The sequence below is a fragment of the Hemicordylus capensis genome, chromosome 4 (assembly GCF_027244095.1).
Source record: "Hemicordylus capensis ecotype Gifberg chromosome 4, rHemCap1.1.pri, whole genome shotgun sequence".
Classification (NCBI taxonomy): domain Eukaryota; kingdom Metazoa; phylum Chordata; class Lepidosauria; order Squamata; family Cordylidae; genus Hemicordylus; species Hemicordylus capensis.
Window position 1 is genome coordinate 124,526,737 of NC_069660.1, and position 26,110 is coordinate 124,552,846.

The 26,110-nt window shown below is 41.1% G+C and overlaps 1 protein-coding gene across 3 annotated transcripts in view; it reads left to right on the forward strand.

The window, feature by feature from the left end:
• Nucleotides 1-26,110, forward strand: part of BRDT (bromodomain testis associated) — a 93,727-nt gene that overhangs the window by 46,475 nt on the left and 21,142 nt on the right. For 2 of the 3 annotated variants that reach the window (XM_053248953.1, XM_053248952.1), the window contains exons 5-16: nt 254-429; nt 1,464-1,808; nt 4,856-4,984; nt 5,153-5,317; nt 7,397-7,414; nt 14,734-14,918; nt 15,000-15,292; nt 15,399-15,503; nt 15,801-15,944; nt 18,728-18,789; nt 19,312-19,495; nt 24,883-24,995. In XM_053248953.1, the coding sequence (XP_053104928.1) occupies nt 254-429; nt 1,464-1,808; nt 4,856-4,984; nt 5,153-5,317; nt 7,397-7,414; nt 14,734-14,918; nt 15,000-15,292; nt 15,399-15,503; nt 15,801-15,944; nt 18,728-18,789; nt 19,312-19,495; nt 24,883-24,995 (1,919 nt within the window). The remainder of the gene's footprint in view (nt 1-253; nt 430-1,463; nt 1,809-4,855; nt 4,985-5,152; nt 5,318-7,396; nt 7,415-14,733; nt 14,919-14,999; nt 15,293-15,398; nt 15,504-15,800; nt 15,945-18,727; nt 18,790-19,311; nt 19,496-24,882; nt 24,996-26,110) is intronic. The other variant, XM_053248954.1, reaches the window with a different exon arrangement.

Here is a 26,110-nt window from a genome sequence, read left to right on the forward strand (position 1 = left end):
TAATGTTTTACTTTCTGTTTTTATTTTGTTGGAAACTGCCCAGAGATGTAAGTTTTGAGCAGTATAAAAATATGTTAAATAAATAATAAATAAAATAATTCACTAGTTGAGTCTTAAGTATTGGTCAGCCTACGTTAAAGGATTTCAGTCTATTATATGGCAGACATGTTAACCAAAAGCTTTAAATTGCAAGGGACAAGTGGAACCATTTGTGAAGCAGTATTTGGAGCTCTTCCCTGGTTTCATTCTGCAGGCACTAGGCAACCTGATATGGGAATCTTGCAAGTTAAACAAAGCCAACAGCCAAAACCAGCTAAGAAAGTTAAGCAGTTTCAAATGATGATGCCAACATCACAGCAAAATGCCTCAGAGCCTTCACCTGAGACTACTTCTTCAGACATAATACCAGCTAGTGAAATGACAACAAAAGTAAGTTATTTCTGAATATTTCAGTCCCTAAATAGATGAGGGTTGTCTGGGACGATAACTTGTATGCCTGTGTATATTATGTGTACTGAAACAAATAGCTATGTTAGCCATTAGTAACTCTATGATGAAGATGAGAAAAGGCCTTCTAAACATTAAAATTCTGGAATAATTCCCATAGAAATGAACAATTTAGCTAAATTGATTTAATTCATTTTAGAGCCAGTCCGATTGAATTCAATAGGGCTTATTCCCAGGTATGTGGTTATAGGATTGTAGCCTTTGCCCCCATCAGGAAAAAGTCCTGTAGATGCCCAGGGGTCACCAAATGAAGGCACATTGCTTCAGAGGGAGTGTGTGGCTTTGCTGGTGGTTAGGTACTTTAAAGAATAGACTAGATAAGCATTCTGGGCTACATCACTGCACTCTAATGATTGCTTTAAAACAAGATGTTCAAGAATGCCAATAATGGCACATAATTGTGTACATCATCAGCCAATAGATGCCCATTACAATTTATGCAACCACATTCCATTCAATGATAGTAATCATAATGATGGGGTGATATGGGAAGGAAAAATTCTCAGCTACACAATGCTGCAGTTGGCTGGGAAAATAAGCTTTCCCCAAAAAGTATGGAGGAGAGAACATAATATGGATTGCTTGCAACAACTAAGCAAGTGGCATGCATTTCCTATACAAATAGTTCTATGAAGAAGACCTCAAAACTACTGAAGGATTGGAAAATTGTACAGTAATTTGAACTTTTTGCTCTACCTCCCTTCTAAGTTAGCAAAAATATTACACCAAATGCATCTCTTAGGCGGTGTGGGGAGGAGTGCTGGACTCAGATTTCACTCTTAAAGAAGATCTCTACCTTGAAATCTGAAAAGAATTGTTTGAATAAAAAGCCCAATTGCATATTGGCCATACTGCCATTCTTAGATTTGTAGCAGTCTTGTCTTAAAGTCTCCTAACACAGATTCAAATATTGCACTTCCCCCTTTAGTTAAAACCTGTGTTTCTGTATTGAAAAGGGAGTGAAGAGAAAGGCTGATACAACTACTGCAATCATCACAGCAAGCAGTGAATCTTCTCCAGCACCCAATGAACCCAAAATTGCAAAGCTCTCCTCTAGAGAAGAATGTGAAGAGTCTCTATCAAAGAGAGACTTGCCGGACTCCCAGCAACCACCTGAATCTATAAAAACTGTAAAACTAACAGAACAACTCAGATACTGTAATGAGATCCTTATGGAAATGTTTTCAAAACAGCATGCAGCATATGCTTGGCCTTTTTATAACCCAGTAGATGTTACAGCTTTGGGACTTGAAGATTATCATGACATTATTAAATATCCTATGGATCTTGGAACTATTAGAGTAAGTGTTGTTTAGTAAGAGCAGTTGATTACTAGTCATTATCTTAAAAAAAACACCACACAACTTCAACATATAGCATCCCTAGTAGAGGCGCCAACTACAGAATGGAATAATACTTGTAGGGCAGGAATCTGTTTTCAGCCGCGCCTAGGCCAAACCTCTTTCTCTTTCCTCTGACCTCTCGGTTGCCAACCTAGAAGCAAGACAGCTGTATGGAAGGATGGTGGCTGTGACCTTAGGAGGTTTCACTCCACTTTAAGGAGTCTATATTGCAGGGCTAGGACAGAAATTGGGGGGATAGCAATTAGGAATGGGGGTAGGAGCATCTAAAAGGATTTGTAAGGGATGGTGGCTTCAGATGGAGGAGATGGTGGGGAACTCTTCCAAAGAGTGAGTAGCATGAGCTAAAGCTGATATTTGCACATGCCAAAGAAACAGGCAGCATCTGATTTAATGGTTGCTCAGGAATTTTCTCCTCCTTTAGTTGATACAGGTTGTTGTTCACAAGTCATACTTTGCCCACTTGAGAGATTGCCATGCTGGACATGGAGTTCCAGTGCATCGACCTTTTGCACCAACTGTCCTAATGACCACTAGGGGCATTGGGAGTAGAGATAATGAGTGATGGTCTCCTTAATAGTTCTACCTGTTTCTACTCTATTATCCCTGATCAGACTCTTCCACACTTCCAGTGCTGATTCACAATCCTTCCTTTCCTCCTAGAGAGCAGATGGAACCATCTCTCTCCCTCCTTACCTATCCACTATGTAGTCCTTTAGATTAGGTTTAGGTCTTTCCTATCCAAATGTACTGAACCAATAAATACTTAGTATTTAGTTCTACAAGGAACTCCATGTGTTTTCTCTAAATAGCTGCAACAACTAAACCATCCCCTGCTACTTACTCGGTAACTGGAGTGTGTGCTAATTACTTAGTGCTCTGCTGTTTTACCTACTGGGGGTAAAAATTAACAACCCCCAACACACCATGCCCCTCTAGGTAGTGTAGGAACAGACACACTCCTGCTTGTTTATACTGGATGCTGGGCCATAGTGCCCTGTGCCTAAGCTCTGACTAAATCCTGTCATCACATGTTTAGTAAAGGTAAAGTGTGTCGTCAAGTCGGTGTCAACTCCTGGTGACCACAGAGCCCCGTGGTTGTCTTTGGTAGAATACAGGAGGGGTTTACCATTGCCATCTCCCACGCAGTACGAGATAATGCCTTTCAGCATCTTCCTATATCGCTGCTGCCCAATATAGGTGTTTCCCATAGTCTGGGAAACATACCAGCGATGATTTGAACTGGCAACCGCTGGCTTGCTAGTCAAGCCATTTCCCCACTGCACCATTAGGTGGCTGCCACTTGTTTAGTAACAGAGTGGAATTCCCTCCCATTTCTGCATTACTGGATTACCATTCCCACTTCCTTCATGATCTCCTCTCTCTGGTAACACAGATATGGGGAAGGGAAAGTCTGGTCTATTTAATGCAGGCTTCCTCAAAGTTGTTCTTGTTTCTCATTAAAGTATTGCTACGTGTACCACTGCTGGAGCATATATGTAAGACTTTTGAAAAGGGGATGCAAATCAAAACAAAAAACCTGTGGTGGTAAAACAGATGATTCTTTCCCCAAAACTGTCAGTTTCACTGGAGACCATGCAGAAGATTTAGGCTATGAAGGCAATGGTCGTACTGCAGATGCCGAGAGCTGGTCTTGTGATAGCAAGCATGACTTGTCCCCATAGCTAAGCAGGGTCTGCCCTGGTTGCATCTGAATGGGAGACTTGATGTGTGAGCACTGTAAGATACTCCCCTCAGGGGATGAAGCTGCTCTGGGAAGAGCAGAAGGTTTCAAGTTCCCTCCCTGGCCCCTCCAAGATAGGGCTGAGAGAGATTCCTGCCGGCAACCTTGGAGAAGCCGCTGCTAGTCTGTGAAGACAATACTGAGCTAGATAGACCAATGGTCTGACTCAGTATATGGCAGTTTCCTATGTTCCTATGTTGAGTGATACTTGTTCAGACTGTGACAAGCCTGTTAATAAAGACCAGAGATGCTATTCTGTACAAATACTATTCACATATTTTTAAAATATGTGATACAAGTGCATTTAAAAAGGCATGTCTGAACTTTATGCATGCAAAGCACCAACGGGAGAGAGGCTTAAAAGTCCTTAGTGTTGCATGTGAAATTGGGCAAATACGAGAACGGAGAGGTGACAAAGTGGTCTGGCAGAAGAGGGGCTTGAGCAGAATGGGAGAGGCCAAGGAGATTGAAGGATTTAAGGGATCCATTAAGTATGCTTCTAGAAATGATGCTAGTGTCAAACTGCAAAGCACATCGGAGCTTCCTGTTGGATTGCAGGGACTGGAGATAGTGTTGCTGGTCTGGCACATAGGCAATGAGTTGTCCTCTCTCTGTGTTGATCCTGCTAATCCATATGGACTAGCATTTATTATTACAGGGTTCAGTACCCTGATGTGATTGCGGTTGCTGCAGTCTAATTCACCCATGCAAAACACTATACCTGGAACTTCCAGGCTGTAAGTACCTACCATCAAGGTGTGAGAAATTGAAAAAATTAAATTACACCTGTAGCAGAAGTATTTGAGTTTGTAAAGGAGTGGCCATTGAGGAGGTGGCTGCAGAACTGTGGAGAAGTAACTAGAGTGTAAAAAAGCTGCTCCTCCCCCCAACCCCCCAACAGATGATGTAGTAAAGTAGAGGTAGATTTGGGGAGGCCTTGAAAAATAAATCCTTGTTGGCTACAAAACTGTAAAGTATAGACCCATAGAGAATGTTGGAAAATTGTTATCAAGCATATCCTGGGTAGATATTCTTATTTTGATCTATAAACAGGTTCTAGTTAACAAACCACTGTGGATACCTATAGCAACTTGTTTAAGCATGATTATGGAGTTCTGGTTGTAGCAGGCTAGCCCTACAATCCCCCAAATACTAAATTTATGGTATTGGAATAAATGGTTTGCTTAAATGAAATATCTGATGTGTCACTACTGTTTTAATCTTGTCATTCTATTCTTAACAGAAGAAAATGGAAAACTATGAATATAAAGATACACAAGAATTTGCTGCTGATGTTAGGCTAATGTTTATAAATTGCTACAGATACAATTCTCCAGACCATGAGGTGGTAGTAATGGCAAGAAAACTTCAGGTGAGTTATTGACTGTTAAAATGACATTTCTGAAATCACAGTGTGAATACACTCTGGTAAGTGCCTTCACACAATAATCTACCTAGAGTGAGAATCCTATTAGAACTGCTAATCTAAACCTTTGTCGTGGAGAAGGTTTTAAAGTCTGCTAACTTTTCTTCTATTAAGGATGTCTTTGAGATGCAGTTTGCCAGAATTCCAGATGAACCAGCTACATTTACACCGCTGTTGCATCCCATCACCCCAGCTTCTATTTCTAGTGAAAGTAGCAGTGAAGCCTCCTCTGACTCTGAAGAGGAAAGAGCAAGACGCCTTGCAGAGCTCCAGGATCAAGTAGGTAGCAACAGATGTATGACTCCTCCCTCCTCCTCCTCCTCCTCCTCATATACTGCTTTTCAATATTCTAGCACAGGGGCTTCTAACCTTGGGCCAGCCATTGTGGCTGGGAATAATGGAGAGTTCTAATTCAACAACATCTGAGGATCCAATGTTTGCAATCTCTGCCCTACTGGCAGTGGGTATGTGTTGCATGCACTGTGTGTGCCACATTCCACTGTGTGCCTCAACATGCATGGCTTTATTCCTGGGGTGTATGTGTGTTTGGTATAGTAAATTGTTGATGATTTGATTATTGTTAGCCAGCTTGCAGACTGTACATACACGTGGTCTTGCACAAACACATTTTGTACAGCGAGTTGCTGGCCCAGGCCTTGCTCCCTCTATTGCTCCCACTCCTAGAGGAAGTGTGCTTGTACAGGAAAGGCTAGGTTTGTAGTCTGAATGAGGGACGACGAGCGCTTCTCTATGCGACATGCTCCTTAAGAACTACAAGTCCCAGAATTCTGCTCAGTTCCTGCTGGAATCAACAGGGTGTGGCACCTGATTGACAGCAGAAAGGTGCCAAGAATTCTTGAGATCCCAGAGCTGGAACTTCTGATAAGACTTGCATGCTGTAGAAGATGTGTGAGTAAATGAACTGGGAAAGGCTTCCCCAAACTGCGGCCCTCCAGATGTTGCTGAACTACAACTCCCAGCATACACAGCCACATTAAATTGTGGCTAGGGATGTTGGTAGTTGTAGTTCAGCAACATCTGGAGGGCCACAGTTTGGGGAAGCCTTGCTCCCAGCCCTGGGGCAGGCACCAGTGTCTAAAGGAGCACCTCTCACGTATTTAATTAGCATATATGTATTCCATATATGCCTGCCTATAAACACAGAGCAGGCATTGGAAACTTAAGAAGGTTCAATCAACCAGTAGGTTTTGTTTTTTAAAAAATATATATAGAACAGATGACTCCTTTCATGGAGAGGAATGGGGCTTGTGTTAAAAGCTTGTGCAGGCCTGGATCTGGAAAAATGTTGCTTGGGTACCACACTGAGCATATGCATAGCAGAGAGTGGCCTGCAATCACTCCCCGGTCCCTAGTATGAGCACTTAGGAGCTGGTGTGGTGTAGTGTGCCTAAGATACTGAGCTATGAATTGGTAAATCCTTGCTTTGAATTTGGCTCTGCCATGAGCTCCATTGCATGACCTTAACCAAACAACCTTTCAGCCTCATCCCCATCTGAAATGTGGGGATAATAACTAATTACCTTACAGGGTGATTATAAGAATTTCAGCAAGGTAATGCATATGAAGTGCTTTGAGAACCTGAAAGTGCCGTGAAGAAATTTATTATTATTAAGCATGTTTCCAAACTCTTGTTTTCTCACACATTTCTGTAATCTCTATGCTTTAGGTGCATTCAAACTGATATGTTTGTTCACATGTTTCCACTATTGTTGCTATAACTGTGTGAGAAGGTGGAACAGGTCCCATTGCTCCTCCTGGGGTATTATCACACCTTTGTTCTGTGGCTTCCTAGCATTCTGTATCTTGAGCCCCTGCTAACTGAGCAAAGAGGCACCTTTCAAAGTAGTGGTTCTCTTATATTTAGCAGGGGGAGAGCAATTGGCCCTATCCAACCCAGAACAGCATCCTTCCAGTGGCTGTTGCTGGTATTTACCTTATGTTTCTTTTTTAGATGGTAAGCCCTTTTGGGACAGGGAACCATCTTATTTATGTATTCATTATTTTTCTATGTAAATCGCTTTGGAATCTTTGTTGAAAAGAGGCGTAGTAGTAGTAGTTGAGGGCAAAGCCCATATACATCTGTACCTTTTTTAATTTTTTTAAATTTTATTTTAATAACTTGTGTTAGGAGATTGTTTTTATTTTGTGTTAAATTTTGTACATTGCCTAGAGATGTACATATCAGGCAATATAAAAATATGATAGATAAATAAACAAAGCAGTATAACTTGGATTACAATACAGCACAGAAGCTGGCCAACTCCCAGCCTTGCTAATGTATTCCCTCCTGAATTCTCAGTTTTCCTTTAATTTCTTTTTCTCCCCATGTCTTGCAAGTGTGGAGAGAAAATAAAGGTATGCATATAAAATATTTCTATCCTTCCTTTACTACAACACGTGGTCAAGGTGACTTATGATAGTAAAAATATTACTAAAACCATTAATTTTGAACAAACAAATCAATGGACGAAGCCACATGCATGAATTATTTATATGTTCCAGATCTCTGCTTTTTTGTTTGTCACACTGCTTAGCCAATGGAAAGTAAAACCTATTGGTTTGACTAACAAATAAGGAAGTGTTACCTAGATATTGGTTGATGAAGAAGAAGAAGGGGCAGTCTACTGTAATTCTCTTCCTTGTCAATTATAGTGCTTGCTTTTTTCTTATTGGCTACTGTCAGAAGATTGTTAGTGGAAGCTGGTTTATTTATGATACCTGCACACATGGTGAATTAGGTGCTGAGACTGTGTGAATAGTTGGATCTACCACAACCAACCGGTTGAATAGTTATGCAGAAGAGTTCTATCGTTTTTGATAGTAAATTGGGGAACTGCCACGATGGAACTAAGATCTAGTATAAGCTTTTTAGCTTAGTCATCACATGGAATTTTATCTCCTACAGCAGGGGTTCCTAGTAGGGATGTGCACGAAAATCTTCGGCGCCAACTGGGGTAGCACTTTAAGGGCGGGGGATGGTGTACTCACCCCTCCCGCCGCATTTCCCCCACCAGCGCGCTGTTGATTTTAAGCCCCTTGGGGCGGCAGCATTCCTCCCTGCCGCCCCGTTTCCCCCGTCAGCCGGAAGTCACGAGCGCGCATGCACCTGTTGTGCGTGTGCGTGCCCACGCACGATGGGCACACGCGCGCTCGCGACTTCCGGCCAACAGGGGAAACGGGGCGGCAGGGATGAACGCTATGGCCCCGAGGGGCTTAAAATCAACAGCACACTGGCGGGGGAAATGCGGCGGGAGGGGTGAGTACACCCTCCCCCGCCCTTAAAATGCTACCCCCGTTGGCATTTCGGTGCCGAAACTTCCCCCAGCGCCGAAACGTTTCGGAGGCCTTCATAATGGCCTCTGAAACGTTTCGGGCACAAGCCTAGTTCCTAGTCCTGGGTCCCCAGATGTTATTGAACTACAATTCCCATCATCCCCAGCACCACCCATTATGGCTAGGGTTGATGGGAGTTGTAGTCCAGCATAATCTGGAGACCCAAGGTTGGTCGAAGAAGCGGTGTCGCTTTCATAGTCAGGAAGCATATAGCAATTACAGTACTTGGGTACAATGAGGTCAATGACTGACTAATATCAATTAGATTTTGTGGACAACCCTTTAACATAACAGTTTTTCAAGTCTATGCCCCAACGACTGATGCAGAAGAAGAGGAAGTTGGTGAGTTTTATGCCCAAGTTCAGTCTGAAATTGTGAGACCATGCAAGCAAGATGTGCTAGTGGTGGTTGGAGACTGGAATGCCAAAGTTGGAAATGGTAATGAGGAAAACACAGTTGGCCTATATGACCTAGAAAACAAATGAAGCAAGAGAACAACTTATTAGTTTCTGCCAAGCCAATGATCTCTTCATTGCTAACACATTTTTCAACCAAAACGGCACCTATACACATGGACATCACCAGAAATCAAATTGATAAAATTATTGGTGCAAGGAACTGGAACAGTAAAATATGGCCAAGGGCTGATTGTGGAACAGATCACGAACTGCTCATGTGCAAGTTCCAAGTCAAGCTAAAGCAAGGGGAAACCCAAAGCTATCCAGTTTCCACGATGTGATCTTGAGAATGTACCCACCATTTTCAAGGAGAACATCAGGAACTGCTTTGAAGTTCTGAACCTCATTGATAGGGAACCAAAGGAACTGTGGAATGAAATCAAAAAAGTTAAGGATGAATGTGAAAAGTGACTGCCAAAGTCCAAGAAACAGAAGAAAGCAAAATGGATGTCAGAGCAGACGGTGGAAACTGCCCAGAAGAGGAGAGAAGCCAAAGTCAAGAAAGAGAAGTTCCTCAGGAAGGAACTTAATAGGGAGTTTCAGAAAGCTGTTAGAGACAAGGAACAGTACTACAATGACATCTATAAAGATTCTGAGGATGGAAATAGGAACAGAAAAACAAGGCAAGTTTCCCAAAAGATCTCTGAACTCAGAAGGAGGTTCCAGCCTCAAATTGGTATGTTAAGGGATGCTAAAGGACAGTTAGTAACTGATTCAGAGAAGATCAAACAGAGATGGGAGGAGGAGTATACTGCAAAACTGTACAGCAGGGACATCAACATCCAAGATACTCGAGAAAATATTCCCTATTTTCAGGAGCCTCTAGTATGGGAAGATGAAGTTAGATCAGCACTCTGGCCATTACCAAGTCGGAAGTCTACAGAAATTGATAGAATAGCTACAGAAATATGGCAGGCAACAGAAGAAGAATCAGTCAAGGCTCTAACCAAACTATGCCAGCAAATTTGGAGAACGACACAATGACCAAGAGATTGGAAGAGGTCAGTCTACATACCCATACCAAAGAAAGGAGACTTAACAAATTGAGCAAACCATCATACAATATCCTAAATTTCACATGCTAACAAAATAATTCTCAGGATCATCCAACGCAGATTAGAGCCCTACGTGGAAAGGGAAATCTGGATGTTCAAGGTGGTTTCAGAAAAGGCCGAGGAAGAAGAGACATCATTCCTCATGCACACTGGATAATTGAGAAAGCCAAAGAATACCCAAAAGAAGTCAGTATGTACTTTATTGACTACAGAAAAGGCCTTTGATTGTGTCATTCATCTTTTTTTCCTCCCAAAAAGAATTTTTGCTTTTATTAGTAATAGAAATAGATCTGGCTACATCTCTGAGATTGACATAATCATACATGAATAAGAGCAATGACTCATCCACAGCAAAGAAAGCAAGAGAGAGAGAAAAAACATACAGAGAAATAATATTTAAGTATACTTGAATGAATTAAGATAATCTGTAAGAAATAGAGGGTGCGTCTAAAAAACTAAATCTAATCGTCAGAGAAAAAATGAACCTTAAACCTCACACAACTCTCACCTTGGCCTCAAAAGAACAATTTAAAACATAAAAATTCAATGGAGAAGAAAATGTGTTAAAACATAGGCTCTGCCATAAAGAAAAGGTATATATATTGTAAATACGGAACCACATATCCACCAATATTTTATAATCAAAATTCCCATCTTGTCCCATAGAGGTATGCAAAACGTCACAGTAAAGTAAGTGACAGAAATCAGTTAAACCTTCAGCAGTCCTCCTCTTCATTTAACAAACAAAAAATTGGAGAGATAAATGGAAAACTATTCTTTCATGAAGAGACAGACTAACTTCAGCCAAAACTGGTCTCTATAACCCACCACTGGGAGAATAGGCTATCAAGCTATAACACCCAGATCTCTTCCCCATACATACATACATACATACATACATGTAATCCTTTTCAGTTTCCTTCTGATTGTTTGTATCACAACAAGCAATTCATTCAGCAGTTACCATTATACAGTTTTCATAACAACCAGTAAAAGCCCATAGGAGGAAATGAAAGTAAAGAAAGATACTGAGAAAAAAATAGGAATGATAAAGGTATATTTTTTTTAAAAAAAAGTTGAAATTTGATTTCAATTAGAAGCTGAGGCTAACTAATTAATTGTTCAAACCAAGACTTAAGAGTGCCAAAAAGTCAGATACTGAGCTTTCCAAATAAAATATCTCGATATGTAGTCTTTTTAAAGCTATAATATCATATAATAAAATAGTGCCAATAATCTGCCTTAAATTTAAAATTCCTCCATTCTTAATATATCATTTCTTCTATGAAAAGGAAAAGAGAAACATAAAGAAACAAAGGACAAAAATCTGTGGCAATTCCTTAAGTCATTAAAACTATCAGGTTTATTATACAACATCCCATTTCCTAATTAGGTTATTTGTTAGTTTTAAACCATTATATAGAGCCCCCTAATTGAAAGGCCGATTAATGAGGTATAATAATTAATTATACTCAAAGATAAAACCTATATATGAAACCCTAAATTAGTTACATTAATTATCGTTTCTTCCATAAAGATATATAGCAGTTCCTTAAGTCATTAGAACATTTGGGTATATCACAAAAAATCTCAGTTTCTGAGTAGGTTATTTCAATGCTAAACACCTATATAGAGTTCCCTGAATCTTAATGGTTAAAAGAAAGAAAGAAAGGAACAATTAACACAGGGAATACATTGAAATACAATAATAGGGTATATTATTTAATTATACTCTGAGTTAAAACCTGTATATGAAACCCTAAATAAATCAAATATCTCAAGAAAAGGAGCCACGGGGGGGGGGGAGACCTCAAAAGGAGAGGGGGGGAACAAGCTCAGGGGGAAAGAGAAGTAAGAGAGAGAAGATAATTCAATTATATTAAAAATATATCAGTAAAGAGAAATAAAATACTGATAGACACACCACTAAAAATATTGGGCTTTTCATTATCCCAGCACAAAGACAGAAAGAAAGAAAAATTGGTAAACATCTCAGCTGACTCACATAACATAGGGTTAATATCAAATCTTAAAACCAGTGTCCAAGGACACTCTCTCATTGAGGGGAAGACGAAACCGTGCCAGAACTTTAACTTCTATGCCTGGTGAAAAAATGGGTTATCAAGTTTCTATACAGTAAAAATCCTTCAGTTAGAATCCTTCTGCGTAAATCTCGCCATAGCTACCTATCAAAAAACTAAGTAGTTCTGATAAAACACACCCAAAAGGCATATAGCTAAAGCAAATAAACTTTTAAATAAGATTTAAATAATTAAAAGATCCATTTTTGTAAAATCTTCTTAAATTGTCTTAAAGTGAAACACCACTTAAGTCTCCCCCCATGTCAATTTCTCCTCCCTGTATTTGACAAAAAGTACCACGATTGCAACACCAGAATAAAAAACCATCACTCCAACTCAGCTGAGTAACAAGTTTAGAAATTATTCAAAGTAAAGTCAAGATCCCGATACAAAATGCTAATTGACATTAACTGTGATTGAATGGCAGTTCCATCAGTGGTATTGAACTACAAAAGACTGAAAAGTCCTGATTCCACTAAGAGAGATAGAACATAGGAAAACAATCCTCCTCTTCCTCTGCCGAAACAGCCAGATCGCACCAGTCATTTTCATTTCCCCAGTCAGAGCTTCAAATGGTTGGTAATAGGAAGATAATTGTCCAGCCATAAAATACTTTGTCAGCCGTGCAAACAGAAGGGACTATAAATTCAAGGAAGATCTTTCGGGATCCTGGAAGGCAAATCTTCCCAAATGCAGATAAACTAAGTCTTTCCAGTTGGGACTTTGTAAGTAAAACTTAAGCTGGTTAAATGTGGCATTGCAGAACAATTTTTAAAAGACCCATAAAAGAGCTGCTTTTCTCTCCAAACCAATCTTCTTCGCCATTCCTCTTCTCCATTGCAGATGTCGCACATTTTTACTGAAAAGTTCAAGGGGAGGTTCTCAGAAAATACAAAATTCATAATCCTCTCCGACAGATTACGTGTAGGTTAAAGATCAAGATAAAATAAGTAATTGCTGTAGCCTCAAACATTTTAAAAGGATTCTTCAAAGAAAAACTAAAAGCTGATAGCACTGGAATGTTGAGCTCTCTGGCGAAGTCCATAGAAAGATTCAAAAATAGAAGATAGCAGAAAATAAGCAAAAGTTGTCAGTAAAAAAAATTCGTAGATCTGACAAACTCACAGCGGTAGTCGTTTCAGAGATTTATTAGAGCAGGTTAAAGATTTATAGCAGGTCGTCCATAACTGCGCGGTGCAAATGCCTCTTCCCGTTCAGTCCGATCGTGTCATTCATGTCAAGTTGAATATGGAGATATTCAACTTGATATAACTATGAATAGAGGAGAGCTGGTCTTGTGGTAGCAAGCATGACGTCCCCATAGTTAAGCAGGGTCTGCCCTGGTTGCATATGAATGGGAGACTTGATGTGTGAGCACTGCAAGATATTCTCCTCAGGGGATGAAGCCGCTCTGGGAAGAGCAGAAGGTTTCAAGTTGCCTTCCTGGTCCCTCCAAGATAGGGCTGAAAGAGATTCCTGCCTGCAACCTTGGAGAAGCTGCTGCCAGTCTGTGAAGACAATACTGAGCTAGATAGACCAATGGTCTGACTCAGTATATGGCAGTTTCCTATGTTCCTAAATTGTGGAATATCCTTAAGAAAATGGGCATCCCAGAACATCTCATTGCTCTCATGAGAAACCTATACACAGGACAGGAAGCCACAGACCAGATGTAACATGGCGAAACAGACTGGTTCCAGATCGGCAAAGGAGTAAGACAAGGCTGTCTACTTTCTCCTTATAGCTGAGAATGTGGATGATCTGTAAGCTCTAGTAATGAAAGTCAAGGAGCACAGTGGAAAAAATGGGACTACGACTAAATGTAAAGACTAAACTAATGACAATGGGTACAGCAATCAGCCTCAGAATTGATATTGAAGACACTGAAGTGGTAGATATCTTCTGCCTTTTAGATCGGCCATCAACATTCAGCAGTCACAAAATACGCCTCAGATTAGCACTTGGTAGGGTTCCAGTAAAGGCCTTGGAAAGGATATTTAGATGCTGTGATGTGACTTTACCTATAAAGATTGGAATTGTTCGGACAATGGTTTTCCCCATGACGCTCTATGGATGTGAAAGCTGGACTTTGAAAAAGCAAGATAGAAATAGCATTGACACTTTTGAACTTTGGAGTGGGAGAAGACTTTTGAGGATACCATGGACAGCCATGAAAACCAACAAATGGATCATAGAACAAATCAATCCAGAATTTTCACTCGAGGCACAAATGACCAGGCTCAGACTATCATACTTTGGACACATTATGTGAAGACCCAGCTCCCTTGAAGTCCATAATGCTGGGGAAAGTTGAAGGAAAGAGGACAACTAGCAGCAAGCTGGGTGGCCTCAATTACCACAGCAATGAATGTCCCACCGAAAGACCTTAAAGGCCAAGTCAAAGACAGATCATCCTGGAGAGAATCTATCTATGTGGTCGCGAAGAGTTGACACCAACTTGACGGCACTTAATGATTCAAGGTTGGGGCCCACTATCTTGCACAACCAAGAATGCAATTCTATGCTGCTTCTGAGTACATATATCTAGGATTATGCTGTAAGTTCTCTATTTTGCCAGTTCTCTTATGCTAAAGAGCAAACGACCAGTAGATCTCCGCTAGCTGCCTATGTTTTTATGAGCAGATTCTAGCCATCTCTAATATTCTCCTTTTGTAATAGTTTTCATAGACACTTAAAAAAAATTGCATACAAACATTTTTTGTTTTGAATCTCTCTCTCTCTCATAGCTTAAGGCTGTTCATCAGCAGTTGCAAGCCTTGGCTAAAACTACCTTACCCAGGCTGAAAAAGAAGAAGAAAGGCAAATCTAAGAAGGAGAAAAGAAAGAGCAAATTTAAAAACAAGTCTGGGAGTCAAAAGAAGAGAAAGATGAAGCAAATGAAGAAACTGAAGAAAAAAATGGCTTTGAACATGTAAGTTTGCTTGTGGGTGTGAAATTGTACTTGAAGCTGCTGTCATGCAGTTAACTTGTTTTTATTTTCTCACTCTTACAGTCGTTCAAAGAATATCAAGCCTCAAGAAGAGCCAGCACACAAGTCTGAGGACAAGGATAACACCAGACCTATGAATTATGATGAAAAGAGGCAGTTAAGTTTGGACATAAATAAACTCCCAGGAGAAAAACTTGGTAGAGTGGTCTACATCATACAGTCAAGAGAACCTTCACTGAGGCACTCCAATCCTGATGAAATAGAAATAGACTTTGAAACTCTAAAAGCGTCAACGTTAAGGGAACTGGAGAAATATGTAATGGCCTGTTTGAGGAAAAGACCAAAGAAACATTATGGTGTGTATGTAGTGTGCACAAAAATGTTAAACTACACTTTTCCTACATTGATATAGAGCTTTTTTGGATATTGTCTCTTCCCCCCACCCCTTTCCTTTATATGCAGCAAAGAAATCAAAGGAAGCACTCAATTTTGAGAAGAAACAAGAATTGGAAAGAAGACTGCTGGATGTCAATGGGCAACTCAATCCTAAGAAACAAAATTCAAAACGTGGGTGAATCCTCTACCCAGAAATACAGAGTGCAAGTAAAGTGTTTAAAAACCCCCAAACCTATAAAATTGCATGGTGTTGTTGAAGAGTGGAGATTTTTCAGCTCATCTACTTATAGTTTTATCCAATAACACCAGTGTTTGGAAAGGGGTATCGTAATAGAAGAAACTGCAGAATTCTCCTGTCCAGCTATTAAGAGCACAGGAATGTTCTTTGTGGCTAGGTGCTCTAGTTACGCTTGAGGCTTCCCACCCCCATCCCAAATCCAGTGTTCAGATTTCCTCCTTGTCTTGCAGTTGAAAACAATGCTGTACCGAAGATCATTGGTGGACCAAGCCGGTTGAGTGAAAGCAGCAGTAGCAGTAGTAACAGCACCACCTCTGACTCAGATAGCACCAGCAATGATTGCAGCTCTTCAGACAGCAGTGATCCTGAATCAGGTTAATCTGGCTTTATTTTTTAATTGATAAGATTTTTTTTTGGAGCAATTTTTTGATTGATAAGATTTTTGGTGCAGAATGCAGCAGCCAGACTGGTTTCTTGGACAACCTGAAGGGATCATATAACACTGATTCTAAAAGAACTGCACTGGCTGCTGATACATTTCTGAGCAAAATGCTAGTTATTACCTTTTTAAAGCCCTTAACGTCTTGGGTCCAGGGTACTTAAGAGAGCACCTCCTTTGTCATAAACCCTGCCACGTACTAAGATTATCTGGGGAAGTCCGGTTATGGTTGCCACAGGTTCATTTGGTGGTGACTCAGGACCAGGCCTTCTCTGTCGCAGCCCTAGGGCTTTGGAATACGCTCCCTGTCAAAATAAGAGCTTTTCAATCTCTGATTGCTTTTAGACACTCGAAACACCTGTTTTCTCAGGCTTTTAATTAAAATTAATTTTAAGTTATTTGTGTTTTTATGTTGTGAAATTTGTTTTTATTCTGGTATTTATATTTGATAAATAGTTTTTTTGAAACAATGGGCATCTTTGCTACATAAAGTTAAACTGGGAGTTCTTTCAAGATAGTCTCTCCCCAATTGTTACTGAGAATTAAGCTCAGAATAAAGCCCCCTTGAAGACTTTTGTTGCCATTCCCATCCCTGGCTAGTTGTTAGCCAAGAGATATTACGTGGTGGTGGTGTGGTGTTATAGTGCTTTCTATGCACATGGTGCCTGACAAAGAATGAGGAGAAAATTCAGTCCCCTAAAGAGCTTACAATCTGGAAAGTGGCATTGGAGAGACAGGGGAAGAACATGCACATATTGCAATTACCCATACTTAGGCTTTGATACAGTAGGGTATGAGAACTAGGGAGTAAAGTGGGTTTTGAGGAGGGATGTGAGGGAAATCAGAGGGGTGGCTTCACTGAGGCATTCTGGCAGCCAACTCCAGGCATAAAGGGCAACAAGAGAAGAGGGCAGAGCCATCTGAGGGAGCAGGACACTTAGCTGGCATGTGATGTTGGACAAGTAGCTTCTGTTTCAGGGTGAGCTTTGAACTTGGGTTCAAAAGTGGAAAGAGAGCATTTAAAAAGTTAACATAGAGCTCAGAGGAAGAGCAGATGCTTTTTTGTGTGTGAGACGCTAGCTGTTAGAACCTGACACCTTTTGTGGTTTAAAGATCTTGGGCAGCAGGACTAGGAGAGACCTCACCCAGAGAGCTGCTGCCAGTCAAAGTAGACAGTACTTTGGCAAGATACTCTGGTTTGGTTCTTTGGTGTCGAACTGGCCTAAGTGTGTGCTCACCATCTACTGCTCCATGATTAAAAGTAGAGTTCCATTTTGCTTCCAATAGCAGTAGTATGTGAATACCATAAGAAGGAGGAAGCCCATTTGACCCCTTTAGTGTAGTCCTGCATAAGCAAATCTTCAGGGATAAAACAGCAGGATTTGTCAAACATTATATTGAGATGCTAGTTTAGTAGTCACAAGTTATATCCAACATTGGATATAACATTGGATATAACTTACAGCAATCTCTGTAAGTGTATTTAGAGTTCTTCACACATTATGTCCAACAAATGTACAGTAGTACACATCCTATCTGTACTCTGCATTTGAGGGGTCCTGTACTCTGGTTCACTTTTTAAATGAACAATGTACGGTCATTCAACAAAAACATGGGCATGTGTACAGCATCCATACATATATACAGAGTTATGTCTGAACACGACTCTTTAATTTGTCGAAGAAGGCACAAACTCCTACCTTGCACATCATGTAACACTGATATAAGGGACAGATGTGCAGATCTCTCCTGTTGGATACTGCATGATAATGGGGGGAGTTAGTACCTTCGTATTCACAGTACAAAGCAGATCAGTGGCCTGGGTATATAAGCCAGACTCTTTGGAGATCAGAGTTCAAGTTGAGATGCAAGAGTGGGGGATGAGAACAAGTATCTAGAGCAGGCTTCCCCAAACTGTGGCCCTCCAGATGTTGATGAACTACAACTCCCAGCATCCCTAGACACAATTTTTTGTGGCTGGGTATGCTGGAAGTTGTAGTTCAGCAACATCTGGAGGGCTGCAGTTTGGGGAAGCCTGCTCTAGAGTATGTTTGTCACTTTAATGCAACACTTGTGGGTTAGAAAGGCCTTGGTTTTTTAAAGTCACTATTATTATTAAAATATTAATATACTGCTTCTAAAAAAAAATCCAAGTGCGAACGTGCAGTGGCCATTTGAGGGGCTAACCCGGTAAAAATCTTTTCCAGACTGACCTCTCACATGGCTGCCGCACATGCGCACCTAGCCAGTTGAGCAGCTGGAACGGATTCAGTGTGGAGCTGGGCAGCAGTGCAGAGTGCCAGTGGTGGGACATTGTACAATTTTAAAAGGCACAATCTGCTTCCTTGCCGCCTCTTTGCCCCAGCCAGTATGATTTGGCTGTCCCATTTCCCTGCTAACATTGAGTTAAAATTTTATATTATGTATGGTACAGAATATAACTTTAAGAGAATGCAAGGGCACCAAAGTCATACTTCGCGTAGAGTGCCAAAAAACCTAGGGCCAGCCCTGAGCCACTGGGAGGAATGCTATGCTAGGTTGGATAGGGATAGTTGCTGTCCTCCTCCTAACTACACAAGAGGCACCACTTTAAAAGGTGGCCCTTTGCCCTGTTAGCATGGATTTCTGCTGGAAGAAGAAAAGGTAACATAGACAATGGAAAATACATAATATCTCTGAGTATATCCATATCACACATCAGAATTTCTCTCTCAACAGAAATGCACATAAAACAAAGTGGAAACCAACAAAAGGATTTGTTTTGCAAAGAGCAGCGTAAGGTAAGCTTCCCTCCCTCATTGCAAATACTCAAGCCCCCATTCATAATACCTTCTCTTTCCTTCTGCTTCTGATGTGTCTTCCTAAAGTGCTGTGTGGAAGCTGCCTTATACAGAGTCAGACCATTGGCCCATCTAGCTCAATATTGTCTACACTGAGTGGCAATGGCTTCTCAAAGTATCAGGCAAACGTCTTTGCCAGCCCTGCCTGGAAATGCCAGGGACTGGACCTTCTGCGTGCCACGTTGATGTTCTGCCACGCAGCTATGGCCCTGAGCTACACACACTGAGAGGGGGTGCGTGTGTGTTAATGAGATGCCCTTCTGTATATGTGTTTGTCTGCCTCCAGTGAATCTTCTCCTTTCTCAGTATTTTCAGATCAGATCGTTTTCATAGCCCTTCTAAGTGTAACCTTACTGATCTGCAGCTTTTCATGTGATCTATTGGAAACATTTTAGAATACAAAACAATGATTCAATCAATCTGAAAATATTAACAGCCCTGTTTTGAAATTTTCTCCATCAGATTCCACTGCCTCATCTAGGGAGGTCCTGCAATGGCGTGTCCCAAGTACAGGAAGCTTCACCTACTAACATTCAAATGCAAAGATCAACAGGAGTGAGGATCCCTCAGCAGATACCGCAGCATCCTCAGTCTTTGCAGCGCGCTCCTCTTAAACTACCAGAACAAAATACCCTCTGTCCTCCAGGTAAACCTCCCTCAGAAAATGAGTGATTGAACTAGATGCTCTCACTTGGCATCATCAAGGTTTTTGTAAAAATGCTTTACATTGCAGCACAAACATGTTCTATGGGGAGAAAGTGGGAATTATACAATTGTGACTGCTCTCCACTTCTTAGAGCTGCAAGAAGTGCCTTGAGTGATGGCTAAAGGTTTATTTTCCTTTGGATGAGCAAGCACTGGAGTCTGGTGGAGGCAAACCAGTGCTCTTGTGAGGAAGCACATCTGCTGTTCAGTGCCTGATCCTCAGAGAGAGACCGAGCTGCACACTAGGGTGCCTTCCCATGCTTGCTGTTCCTCCTCCTCCCACCACCACCACCACCCCATTTCCAAATTAAGAATGGCAGTTTTCCTTACTCTGCCAAGTGGTCCTCTTAGGTCTCCTCTCTGCAGGTGAATTGTCCATTCAGGAAATGCCTGTAGCCATTTTAAGAAAATGCCATTTCTTTTGTGTCAGATCCTGGACTCACATCCACTTTGAGCAGAACCATAGTGACAAACCCATTTGGATGGGAAGTCCACAACACCACACTGCTCCCCAGTAGGAAAGCACTATTCACTTTGGCTAGGAAAGTGCCAGCCTGTTGTAGAACTCAACGTTCATATGCTACTCCACAGACATTGCCTCATTATAACTCTGACACTCTCAAGGCAGACTGAGACTGTGCATGATGGATTAAAACCCTTTTAGGGGTTAAAAAAACCCGCATGATATACAAAAGAATCCCAAACAAAAATCTTAATCTGGATACATAAACACCTTAAATCATGAGAAATCCCATTTTATTACATCAACTGTGTGTAATAAATAACACTTCATTAATCCCAATGCATTAATCCCAAATACTAAAATCCTACTGAATACTCCCACATTAAAAATACATTCCTATTGTAACAAACATATAAACGTAATCTCTAAAAAGAAAAATCCGAAGATTATTTCTTCTATGATTCCTAAAAGATGCAATAGAGGTCAATGTGGTGTTTTTAATAGAGATTCATGGATATATCTAGAAATTCTATATGGAAATATCCACTGTTTCAGAGAAATATATCCAATGATGCCTCATAGTATGACAAAATCCAAGTAAAAACTGTCTTGGAGAGAGATATCCAATAGTTCTTTACAATACGCCAGATGTGTTTCAGCTGTTTCTCAGCCTTCTTCAGGGGCATTGTTTCAAGTATTCTTCAATGCAGTCTATACAATAAATATGTAAAAGAATTCTCTCAAGAATACACTTCAAACATAATTTAGTTCTCCATATAATACTGCTAGAAGCTTCCACATATGGCTATACCCCTTAGAATTTGTGATCACAAATTCCCTACAATAACTCGCCCGAGATATATCATGAATAAAAAATAAAGATTCAGTGTATGGGCCTCAAATGTTTGTATATATTCCCCTTTTACTTAAACACCTATATCTCACACATTTCGATATTTCATGACTTAAGGCAGGATTTCTTAACCTTAGGCCCCCCAGATGTTGTTGGACTACAACTCCCAGAATCCCCAGCCACAAAGGCCATGTCTGGGGATTCTGTAAGTTGTAGTCCAACAACATGTGGGGGCCCAAGGTTAAGAAACCCTGGTTTAAGGCATTTATGTATCCAGGCTGAGACAGTGGTTCATGAAAATATTTTTTAAAGTTTTGAGGTGAACCACATGAAATTAATCAAGCATGTATATAGTTGTGTATATGAACACACATCTACTCTTCCTTTGCCACATACATATGTGATGGGAAGCTGCGGCTTCAACACTAACCACTAACTAATGAGGGATCTGAATCTTACTAAAAGACTATATGGGTAAGCATCTGAAAGGCATTTTTTTAAAAAAGGGTAACCATCTCAAATGGTATTCATCTCCTTGAAATAGTTCCTGCAGGATGTATTTTTTCTTTGATGACTTGAACCCTTAAACTTGTTCAGTGTGAAGGAGAATGGGGCTTGTATTATTCATAATATAGATACATATATCTCATATTACATGGTCACATTATCTTATTATTTCATCACTTTATCATATTATTTTAATCATATCACATAAGGTGCTTCTATACTTTTAATCAAGAATCCGTATCTAAAGACTTTGGTTCAAGTCTGTTCATACAGATCTATTGTTAATAAGTTATTTTTAAGATTGCTTTTGCAGGCTCTGTAGCTGTGGGGAAAGGGGAGTTTGGCTGACTATGGGTCAGTTAGGTAGGCTTGTGGATTTCGATTTGGGCACAAATCAATTTGTGTCTGAAAATGGCAATTTTGGATGATTTGTCTACAAATCGAAACCAGAATTAGACCTCCGATAATTTTCATTTACAAACCAAAATGACCTCCTCTCGGATCTGAATTTTGTTTACTTCGGAAAACGCTTTGGAGCTCCATCAGCATTGCATTACAAATTGTCCTTTTTGTCTCTCCACACTCCAGCAGGAATTGCTGGTTTGTCAGAAGGATTTGCATAGCAGAAGATAAGATATGCAAAAAGGGACACAGCTTCTGTAGAGATTTCCTTGGGCAATGGCATGAATGATATTAGTTAAGAGAAATGAGCTGTATTGTGATGCGATTGTATGCTGAGAATGAAATGATTAAGCTGAGAGCAGCCAATCCATTGTCAACTCTAAGTAACAATATCCGGAGCTTCCCACTCTGTCTGGGGGGCTGCTGGGAGCGCCTAAAGCTGTAAGACTTCTTGCTGTAAGAGACTTCTTACAGCTTTGCCCCCCTCCCTTCTCCCTCTTTATTATTTTGTGTGTAATGATTAAGATTTCACATGCCCTGTTTTGTTTGCATTTAAAATATTTAAGCCCTTGCAGAAAACAAAACAAAATGCCAGCAAGGACACTGCTCTGCAAGTCTCTTTCAAGGTATATGGAAGGCACAAGCTATTATGCTTGGTTAAAGCAAAAAACATACACTTGTTGGGTTATTATTAACACACTGGGAAGTATATAAGTGGAATATGGGGAGGGTGAGGGTTTGGGAGATAACATGATACAGGAAGACATCCCGATTGACAGATCTTTAAATTTCAAATTTGCATTGGAAAGGAAACTAGTTGGAGTTTCGACCCAGCTGCCTTTATTGAATGGATGGCTCTATTTCCCGTTTCCAGAGAGAACTGAGTTTGCACCAGGAATATATATGCTGGTGTAGGGCACCATTTCCTTCTTTCTGCTGCATGTGTGGGTGAAGAGAGAGCTCCATTCATTGCCTGTTCCATCATCCTTTGCCCCATCCTCCACCATTGACTCCACTTTCCCAGGGGAGCTGCCATTCTCCAGGATTTATGCACTTGCTTAGCCTCACTGACCAGCCTGCTGCGTCTCCCAGACTCCCATGGAATTGGCCTAAGGGCTGCTTTCTTAAGAATTGTCGAAGTTGGAGTGTCCTTGGGGCAGAAAGGAGTCTGCTGGGGCAGAACAGTGGGTTGGGTGGAAATGCCCCAAGGGGTGCCTGCCACAACCCAGACTCCCATGGAATTGGCCTAAGGGCTGATTTTTAAGTGTGTGTATTTGGGGCAGAAAAAGGTCTGCTGGGGCAAAACAGTGGGTTGGGAGGAAGTGCCCCAAGGGGTGCCTGCCACCACCCAGATTTCAAAGGAATTGATCAAAGGGTTGATTTTTTTTGTGATTTGGGGGAAGTTTATGTGTTTTTAAGCTTTCCCCCCATAGGGAATAATGGTGGTTTCAGCAGCCCCATAACTGCACTTTGAGGGAACTGGTGTGGTGCTGAGCAAGTGGTGGTGTGGTGACCAGAGGATGCCAACCACCCCCCTGGATTGCTAACCCATTGGGGTACTGGGCTTTGTTGTTTCTGAGGTGTTGAGTTTAGATTCTCTGGTAGCAAATGAGATTTTTTTAATGAAAAACCATGAATCCACTCTCATATGCTACCAGAGAATCTACACTCAGAACACCTCTAGAACAACAAAACCTTGTACTTCATGGGTTGGCAACCCATGTGGGTGGTTGGCACCCTATGTGCACTACACCCACCCCAGTGCCCCTCAAGTGGAGTTATGGGACTGCAGGAACCTCCATTATACCCTCTGAGGAAAATCTGAAAGACGTGTAACTTCATTAATTCTTTAAAAATCAGCCCTTTGCCCAATTCCTCTGAAAAAGTTGTGGTAGCGTTCTTGCACCAACTGGGCACTACCACCAACCACACTCCACTCTGGGCCACCCCTCCCCCCCCCACATGAAGTAATACTTTTCCTGAAACCTCCATTATACCCTATGGGGAAAATTTGATAGATGCGCATACTTCAAAAATTCACCAAAAATCAGCAGTTTGGCCAATTCCTTTGACACTTTTGTGGTAGCTTCCACTCATGGGGCACTATAACCCCCACCCAATCTTTTGACCATGTGACCCATTTTAAAATCTGAATTAATTTGGATTCAGATTAATTTGGATACAAAACACAACTGGGGTGATTCGGAAGGCTTAATTTCGGACAAAATACAAAATGGGGTTGATTTGGATTTGGTACAAATTGAAACGGAAAAAATACAAAATGTGCAACCCTACAGTTAGGCAAACTAGTTACCATTGTTAGCCTGTTTTCTGACGGGACGCAGACAGGATTCCCACCCAGTCACCCCAGAGTCTGCTCTTATGACAGGTGAGATAATCTAGTCCCAATATATTTTTGAAAGCAAGGCAATAGGAATTCATTTTTAGTTCTATTCGAAAATGACTTCTTTCTGACTAAGATAGGTGGTATCTTCTAATTAGAAGTGGCCTATCAAAACCTAACATGCACCCCAAAACCATCTCCTTGGGAGGCTAAGACCTTCACCTGAGAAAAGGCACTATAAGAGTTTAAGCCATGGATTTGATTTTTGGATTCTCTTTGGGACTTTCTCCTCTTTTTTGGACTTTCCTTCCTTTTCTTTATTTTTCCTAGCTTTGGGCTTCAAGCTCTGGCTATAGTTTTTTATGTGATTTTTCTTCTTCAAAATTTTCATCCGGTCTCCTTTTCTGGGCTCTATCTTTTGTGATGCTGAGACTGACTTGCAGACTCCCTGGTGAGATGTCTACTGAACTCTTTAAAATGTTTAGACTTTTAAGATTGGCTCTTCTAATCTATTCTAAATGTCACTCAAATATTAACGTTATTTCCTGGAGTGTGTACTTCATTTTCTAAGTAGTGGGCAAACAGTGGAACACTAACCTGAAGCCCATGGCCAAGCTCTGCTCAGTCAAGGCTAACTGGGAATCCTGGGTGTAAATATTTCCTATGAACAGACATGGTTTTGTGTGTTACCAGATCAGTTGGACTCTGTATATAGAGGCAATGGCCTTCTCTTACATTCCCCCCCCCCTTCTTCTGCAGGTATAGTGGCTGTTGTCTCCCCACTGCACTGCACTCCAGTTCAACAAATCCCTCAAAGTAATTCACATGCAGCCTGCCCTTCTGTCGCTCAGTCTCCTTGTCTACACCCAGAGGTAAATGATGTATAAAATGGGGAAATCTGTCATTAAGGAAAATTCCATTTTTAAAAGCTTCCATCTTCTTGGTCCTCCTAAGAGCTTTCATTAGTGGAAGGTCATTGAAGAAGACTTCCCCTACCCCCACCCCCTTTTCATGGCTGACAAATGGGACTCACTACATCTGGTATCAATAGCTGTTCTTATTAAGCCTGAGATTGTTGGAAAAGACATTAAGGCTCTACACACGATCCGTGTGTAGAGCTGGAAGGGGGTTTGCAAGGAGAGCATGTTCAACCCTCTCTCCCCACAGACAATTAGGGAGCCCTCCCTGGGCAGCTGGATTGGCCGCCCAGACAATTACCGACTCCGTCATGGAGCCGGTTGGGGTGGGTGGGGTTCAGGGGCCTCCTGGCCCCCGGGAGTCCCATAAGTGCACTGTGCCTTTTTGGGAGCCTCTCAATGCCAGGAGGCTCTTTCTCTCCTTCATTCAGGGAGGGAATTAGCAGCTTCCATTTGTGCTTTAGAACAAACCACTAGTTGTCATTGCATCCGAACCCAACAAATTGAGGTGTGTTCTAACCACAATTTAACGAGCCAGGATATCAAACCAGAATCTGTTCTACTTTGTTATAACAAATTGTGGCTTGAACAAACCTCAGTTTGTCAGGTTTGGGGACAACAATAAATTGTAGACTCTTCTAAATCATAAATGGAAGCTGCCAGTTTCCTTTCTGTACAAAGGCCCAGAGTGGGGGCAGGGGGCATGTAACCCCATGGGTTGCACTAATAATGTTAAATGGTTTAGCATTATGTTTGAAACTTTCCAGTGTCAGCTTTCCAAACCAGGAGACGTTTGGGAGAAGGAGGTAGAAGTCACTTAATATTATATACTGGGTTTTGCAGAAACTGTTGTAACATGTAGCAGTTCTGGAGCTGTTTCAGCCTTGAGGGTTCTCCTACACAAAGGTGGTAACCTTTCCTACACAAGGAAAACTATTTGTGAAGTATGGTACAGGTATATTTTTGCCACATGTTCAGAGGCAAAGAATCTCTAGCCCTAGAAGTGGAGGGTGGGGGATTTACAACCCTCAAAGAAGGCTCATAAAATTGCATAACACTGTTGTTGGAAG